The sequence below is a fragment of the Sinocyclocheilus rhinocerous genome, unplaced genomic scaffold (assembly GCF_001515625.1).
Source record: "Sinocyclocheilus rhinocerous isolate Xijiao unplaced genomic scaffold, SAMN03320098_v1.1 scaffold3815, whole genome shotgun sequence".
Classification (NCBI taxonomy): domain Eukaryota; kingdom Metazoa; phylum Chordata; class Actinopteri; order Cypriniformes; family Cyprinidae; genus Sinocyclocheilus; species Sinocyclocheilus rhinocerous.
In genome coordinates, this window is record NW_015624828.1 from 35,353 (window position 1) to 43,242 (window position 7,890).

Sequence of the window (7,890 nt, forward strand, 5' to 3'; positions counted from 1 at the left end):
CTTGAACTCTTTCATTTGATCTGGGGGTCAGTCTTCAAAGTGTTTTGTTAGTTTGATGTGTTTCCTCCTTTTGAGGTCGCCATGTCTCAGAGCTTTTATGAAGAGAATGCATCTGCACACCTTTCGGATTGCGCATCAAGAACCGGGTTGACCGGGGACTCGGTACCACTGGTACTTTAAAAAAACTGGTACCGTAACGTTTTCATTTTTTTAGTACCGACTTGGTACCGAAGTACCGGGTCTTTTGACAACACTACTCCTAACTGACATTTTTTTTAGAATTCAAATGTAATTCAAATGTAGAAAATGGTTAAGTAAAAAAAGTTTGTGGATGGACGAACTGCTTGTCAGAGGAATCTTGTCTCATCACTGTTAAGATCAGTGTCTAAGTCTGTTTGCTCCATGCAGATTCATTTTGAATCTCTAATAATGTATTCTCTTTTGGTTTTTCCCTCAGCTGTACTTTGGGGCATCTTTTTCTTAGAAATGCATTGGGGGTTTACACACCGTGAGGGTGGTCAGGGTGGGGCTCATTGGTTTCAGTTAAGGGTGCAGTGTGAGAGAGTCTGAACAAGTGGGATTGGTCTGATTCCTATAAATAGTATGTCAATGACAGGCTTATGAACCGTAATGACAGGTTATTATGGTCATATTACAAAGTTGGGATTGCTTCAGTCTGGCCCTGATTTGAAGTGAGGTTGAAACAGCATCCACCCACACGCTGTCTATTTCTGTGTGTGTGTGTGTGTGTGTGTGCAGAATTGCGACGAGAGGTTCCAGTACAAATACCAGCTGCGGTCTCATATGAGCATTCATATAGGACACAAGCAGTTTATGTGCCAGTGGTGTGGCAAAGACTTCAACATGAAACAGTATTTTGACGAGCACATGAAGACGCACACAGGTGAGCTGACCCATGGTCAATGAATAGACTCTCTTTTGTTATCTTTCACATATACTTGGAAGTTACTTTTACTATAATATAATAATGATTATTCTAATCTACAGTGGCCCCAAAAAACATTGCAACAAGCACACTTTTGTGAAAAAACATGCCACAAACTTTTTTTATATATTTTTTTATGATATAATCATTTGGGCAGAATGGTCACTCTATCTAAATGTCAGACTGAGTGAAGCAGGCCCGTATTGCATATTGTACAATTTAAATTAAAAGTTAATTAAAACGACGTTAATTACCTCCACCCAAAAATGAAAATTCTCTCATCATTTACTGCCCCAAACATATATGATTGATTGACTTCTGTGGAACACAAAAATTATCCATCTTTTTGAGTCCATATAATGCAAGTGAATGGGTCCCTTAAATTTGACACTTTAAAAATTACACAAAATGAACACGGGGGGGGTTGAAAAAAATAATATTTTAAACTTTTTAAACTGTCGAACGTGGGTACATCATCACGTTCTGAAGCATGACGTAAGCGCATTGTGGTTTTTGAAGTGTTAGCTTTGAGGTACCCATACACTTGCATTAAATGGACTCACAGATATGGATTTTTTTTAAAATTTTGGTTTGTTCCACAGATGAAAGAAAGTCATATACATCTGGCATGGGGGTTGGTAAATTATGAGAGAATTTTCATTTTTGGGTCAATTATTTCTTAATCCATTTGCATTTAGGACTACAGTAAAATTGAGGTTGGCCATAAATGTATATTCTGAAAGCTAGACCAACACAAACATTGGAAATTTATTGGAGCATTATTTGTTTAATATAACATCATGCACCCATTTAGCTCTACTAAATTAAAATATGGTTATTGTAAATATGGTATTTGTATCAATAAAAAGCCATTTTAAAATGTATATTTTATGCCAAAAAAATTGTTCATACTACAAGAGTAGAACAGTTCCGTTCAAAAAGTTTAATTTTTTTAATTTAGTGTTGTTGAAAAGACTTAAAGTCTAAAGACTTAAGACTTAAATTTTATCAAATTGTCAGTTAGGTTTATTGAAGAATTTTATTCTAGTAGCGTATTGGTTGTTCTGTATGTGTACGAGTCTTTCTGATGTTTTTCTGTATCCTCCAGTTGGTTCTTCAAGTCTGCCCTTATAGTGGACACATTTAAACTTCTGTTGTGGTTAAACACTCCCAGATGTTCTCTATAAATAACATCAGACACCACTTGTTTAAGTCCTGCTGCCCTTGTAGCTTTATTGCCAGTGAAGGAAACAAGATCTCATTTTTCTCTCTCCCATCCTTCTGCTTCTCTTCAGGTGAGAAACCATTCATCTGTGAGATCTGTGGGAAGAGTTTTACCAGTCGGCCCAATATGAAGCGACACCGACGCACGCACACAGGGGAAAAGCCATACCCTTGCGAAATCTGCGGCCAGCGCTTCCGCTTTTCCAACATGCTCAAGGCACACCGAGAGAAGTGCTTCCGGGTCACCAGCCCGGTGACCCTTCAGCCTGCCAGCATGGCGCTTCCCATTCACCTTACTGGCCACACGCCTAGCCCAACCCAGCCCACTCAGTCGACGCCCATGGGCCCCGTAATGATCAGTCCCGCCTTGGGGGGGCCCCTACCACAACGGGCGGTCCCCACGCATGGCTTCTCTCATTTGCACATGCAGACGCAGCCCTCACAACATCACCCCGCACACACTCCTGTCCATCACACAGGACACGCCCCCATGACGAGCCACGCCCCTCAGCAAATCTCAGTGCAGCCTTCTGTCCTGCCCCCTCCCCCCGCCCTGTTCAAGAGCGAGCCAATAAACCACTGCGTGCACGAGGACTCGTACCTGCGACAGGGCGCCGCTCCGCAACACCACTGAAACACACTCTCTCATACACAAACTCTCTAATGTGAAATCAGGTGCTCGCTGTAGAACAGACGAACGGCATACATCTGTCTAATTCTCACATGAATTGGGAAGCAATGTCTATGTGTGTGTGATACAAAACTGATACTACAAACCCACTTGCCACTAGCACTCGTGACCAAACAGGATTGTTAGACAGCTGTTCTCTGTGATCTGATCTCAAGAACACAAGCGCAAACTTCCTAAAGCATTACTCGGATTCACTTCACCTCGCATCAAACTCTGTCACAACGATCAAATTGATGGGCCATTGGGATTTCAATGGCACAAACATGTTTCTCTCTCTCTAACTCTTTATTGACTCAACTGCTGTTGCAAAGGTTCTACGGGTTCAATCATTCACAGGTTAAAGGTCTAGATTTCAAAAAATGCAGTGTAACCTCTTTAGAAATGCAGGTCTTCCCAACAACAGAAAATATTCCTATTCTACATAATGAATCATATACCAGTCATTACACAAAACATAGTATACAGCACTTAAGCAGTAAAAAGCAGTGTAGTCTTCATGACGTTTCTGTTGCCTGATTGTGGTTGTCAGTGGTTTTATTCAAATATTGGAGTGTTTTGTTTTTTTTATAAAATAAAAAAAAAATCTTACTGGGTAATGCCTGTAGCTCTCCGACGTGTTCAGTCGGAGGTTGAGACTGTTAAGGAAGACCAATGCTGTGATGTGTCATAGGAAGACTGCAACTAAAGGCGAAAAAAGATGATTCATGAGTTTTACTGTAAGTTCTATACAACCTAACTCACTTAACCAATATTTTTATTTGTGTAAAGTAGATAAACATGCTCTGTGAGACTTTTTAAAAAGGAAATCGGATTTCTCTGTTGAATTGAGATGTGTGCTTGTGAGAGTCTGTGTGATGGGTTGGAAGATGAAGAAAGGGTTTGTTTCTAATCATGTATTCAACCGAATGTAGGTGTGGAGAGGTGTGTGTGCCTGTGTGTGTGTGTCTGACTGATCTTATGCCTGTGGTGCTGGTATCAAAAGCTGCTTTTTAGTTGCTCTGTCTTTTCCTGGTACATGATTCTTTGTCATGCAGATGATCAGTGTGTGAGTGAGTGTTAAAATGGTTGCTTATGTGTTAAATAGTGTGATGTTAGGAGCAGCACAGATAAAGTGATTGAAAGCCTTGAGTCAATCAGACTCGGCTGATTGATTGATTGTTAATTATTTTTGTTCTCTCTCATTAGACAAAGACATCTGTCCTCTGCACTTTACTGCCATGTAAGAGGTTTGCGCGACTGACAGAATTGTTTATCGTGTGTCTGACATGTGAAAGATGGCTGGCTGTTGGAAAATGGGGAGAATCACATGGGATTTGGCTGGGATCCTTTGTTATATGTCAGAAAACTCTAGTTTGTCCTGTAAGAAGTTGTGTTTTGCCTTCATGCCCCGCCCTCCTCACCTGAGAAGTACTCTTATTGGTTTAGATGGCGGTCAGTCATGTGCTGTTTTTTTTAACTCAGTGTGTTTTGGGCTACTTGTTGTCTGATTCTCTCCATTCTCCATCAGTTGATGGAATGCACTTTCTAATAAAACCTAGCTAGATAAGAAAAATAAGCAGACCATATTAATGTTTATTCTTGTGAGGTGTTTTTAATCAAATCTCTTCTCATCCTCTCTACCTTCTCGACTTCAGCAGTGTTTTATTTTTAGCATTGTGTCTGGTACAGGAGCATCTGACCTTCATTGAGTTCTGTTTTGTATTGTTTTCCTGTTTTTGAGACTCCATGATGGACTTGCATTAATGTTGGGCCTTTTTTATATTGTTCATTTAACACTTTCTGCTAACTTTAAAGTAAAAAATGAATTAGCTACAAGCACAACTCGCTTGTCTGCATTTGTCTATGTGTACATTGTAATTGTGTTTGGGGGAGACTGAAAGCAGTATATATTAGAAGTGGGGCATTTTTAATAACTAGAAAGTGCTTGTTTCATGAGTATGACCTCAATCTCTTTTACCTTTGACCTTGTTTAGTAAAGATTAGATAAAGTTATATGCATGTTGCTTTGGTTTTAGTCTCACATTGATTTAAAAATAATGTTTTTAAAGACAAGCACTTTTAAATGTGAAACAATTTTTATATAAAAAGGTTAGCTTTGTAATATATAAATCAATATACTCTATTGTGTGTGTGTGTGTGTGTGTCACCACAAAGATGCAAGTCCTTGTCCTTGTGGGGAAGGTTTTTGGTCCCCATGTGGAAAACAGCTTATAAATCACACAGAATTATTTGTATTTATTTTTTTTTAATCTAAAAAAAAGTTTTGTGTGAGGGTTAGGGTAAGGGATAATAGTTTGTACAGTATAAAAACCATTACACCTATGGGATGTCCTCATAAAACATGCAAACCCAACATGTGTGTATGTGTGTACTGGTTTATATATCCTGGTGGGGACTTAAACCTGACTACACACAGACTCATGGGGACTCGTGTCACGGTGGGGACCTAAATTGTGGTCCCCACGGGTACAAAAGCTTATAACTCATACAGAATGAAGTTTTTTGAAAATCTAAAAATGCAGAAAGTTTCCTGTGAGGGGTAGGTTTAGGGGTACGGTTAGTGTAGGGCAATAGAATATACGGTCTGTACAGTAGAAAAACCATTACGCCTATGGAGAGTCCCCACAAGGATAGCTGACCAGACATGTGTGTGTGTGTGTGTGTGTGTGATGCAGAAGTAATACATTAGGTAAGCACATGATTATAGTGTCCTGATCTCATTGAACACTTTGGTGATGAAAGTGAAACAAAGGACATTTGCATTCACTGTTTTTCTTCACAATGTCACAGATTTGATATCGTCATCTGTGTAGAGTTAGGGGGACAACTGCATTGACAGATGATGACCTTATGCTCTCGGAATAAATTAATAGTCTCATTTTCCTCTTTGTATCCTCTGCCCAACAGAGTTAATTTGAATGTAGAGTAGTCTATATAGACTGACATAAATGCCATCAAGTATCAAGACTTTGTAGGAATGGTGATAATGACAAACCAGTTCCCTTTTCCATTCCTCCCCAAAATAGCACATGACCAGACATGTGTGTGTGTGTGTGTGTGTGTGATGTGCAGAAGTAATACATTAGGTAAGCACATGATTATAGTGTCCTGAACTCATTGAACACTTTGGTGATGAAAGTGAAACAAAGGACATTTGCATTCACTGTTTTTCTTCACAATGTCACAGATTTGATATCGTCATCTGTGTAGAGTTAGGGGTACAACTGCATTGACAGATGATGACCTTATGCTCTCGGAATAAATTAATAGTCTCATTTTCCTCTTTGTATCCTCTGCCCAACAGAGTTAATTTGAATGTAGAGTAGTCTATATAGACTGACATAAATGCCATCAAGTATCAAGACTTTGTAGGAATGGTGATAATGACAAACCAGTTCCCTTTTCCATTCCTCCCCAAAATAGCCTTTCTTTTAACAGGCTGTCATTAGCATTTCTCTACAGGAGGAACTAAAGTACGGGATGTTCTTTTACAGTAGTGACCCTGCGTCCAAACTGCACTCACCTTAGATTAAATTATACCCACATTAAAATCCATTTAAAATTCCTAACCAGGTCATCCCATTCTGACACTCATATGGAAGTGCTGAATGTACAATAAAATTTACAAAAAGGCAGGCTACATTTCGGCATTTCAACAAGTCCAGTTTTGACCGATTTGTTTACCTTTATTAAATGAATAGTGTTCTTTAGCGTTTTTTTTGTAAAAGCTCTGAGTCGGATTCCATAGCTGTTAATGATATGTAGAGTAGCGCATCGCTGAGGTTCTCAGTGGGTTTGGATCCAGTGATGGATGAGAGGCGGGACCCGTCCGATGCGCGTCACTGTGGTTCCGTGAAGCAGGATCGGACCATAAATCTCCAGCACTTTTGAGAAGCCGGGCAGACGCAGAAAGCAGCGATCGGTAGTGATGAACATCTAAACTGGACGTCCGGCTCAAGGTAGTCTGCTGTTGTTTTACTTGACAATTATTCCATTATGTTCTGTCCTGTTTGTCTGTTTATATGCTGTGGGCTTTATGGTGTCATTACCTTACAAATTGCATACTATTTTTTTACACATAGTTTAAATTAATTTGCAATTTAATTATTTGCTTAACTTTAAAACAATACCTTGAATTGAAACGTAGTATTGAAACGCACGAAAATCAGGTGCTTCTGTTGCATCATCTGCTGTAATGAATGTAAAGTGAAACCAAGGTCATTGAAACATGCTGCGTAACTGCTTTTGATTATAAGCCATTAGAGCGAGACATAAATAATCACGCTGTCATCTCTGTTACAGTCGGCTATATCGTTTAACAGTAGGCTACATTTTGTGGACGTTCACTGCCAACGAGACCGTTCTACCTTGATGGAAACATTTCTGAGTGAGTATAGGCTATAGTTTGGTAAATGTAAATTTCTCTGTATTCTTATGTTATAGGTTAACACTGCGCAGCGGCGAGTTTAAGGTGAAAAGAGGTGAGTTGCATCATCATAAGTATAGATACAGAAGTTAAAAACTCCTGCAACAAGGAGTGCTTGGCATGAGACATAACAATTCCCATAACCTAACATCAGTATTCAAGACGGCGACATTTCCAAGTGAATGAATCAAGAGATGATCATTAGAATGCTCTTATCACAGATATACCATTTCGTTCAGTTTTCTTTATATATATATATATATATATATATATATGAGATTACCACTTAATACCCCTAAAAACGCAGACAATAAATCAATGCATCATATAAATTCAAATATATTAAAATCAAGAAAAACACAACTATAAGGTATCTTTTAAATAAAAATATTACTACATATTAAATACATATTCATATCGTAACACTGTAAACTGTCAATTTTTGTGACAATTCAAAAGAAAATTGCATAAATAGAAAATTGGTTTAAAACCACAATGTAGTCTCAGTTAATTTATTCATTCAAGTGAATGCCAGATTTGTCAATATTTAAAATAAATATTTGACCTTGTATCTGTATCTGGTGGAAAAACTTTTTTTTTTTC

The 7,890-nt window shown here is 38.6% G+C and overlaps 2 protein-coding genes across 5 annotated transcripts in view; both read left to right on the forward strand.

The window, feature by feature from the left end:
• The window catches only part of LOC107745758 (zinc finger protein 652-like), a 21,715-nt gene extending 16,879 nt beyond the window's left edge, over window positions 1–4,836 (forward strand). For both annotated transcript variants that reach the window (XM_016559719.1, XM_016559728.1), the window contains 2 exons: window positions 760–904; window positions 2,242–4,836. In XM_016559719.1, the coding sequence (XP_016415205.1) occupies window positions 760–904; window positions 2,242–2,804 (708 nt within the window). In that variant the 3' untranslated portion in view covers window positions 2,805–4,836. The remainder of the gene's footprint in view (window positions 1–759; window positions 905–2,241) is intronic.
• A 1,715-nt stretch (window positions 4,837–6,551) lies between these two features.
• Window positions 6,552–7,890, forward strand: part of LOC107745765 (probable phosphatase phospho1) — a 4,846-nt gene continuing 3,507 nt past the window's right edge. Inside the window, exons 1-2 of one of the 3 annotated variants that reach the window (XM_016559750.1) lie at window positions 6,552–6,820; window positions 7,164–7,342. The gene's annotated coding sequence lies outside the window, so the exon portion shown is untranslated. Of the gene's footprint in view, window positions 6,821–7,163; window positions 7,343–7,890 lie in introns of those variants that run through there. The other 2 variants (XM_016559771.1, XM_016559779.1) reach the window with 2 other exon arrangements.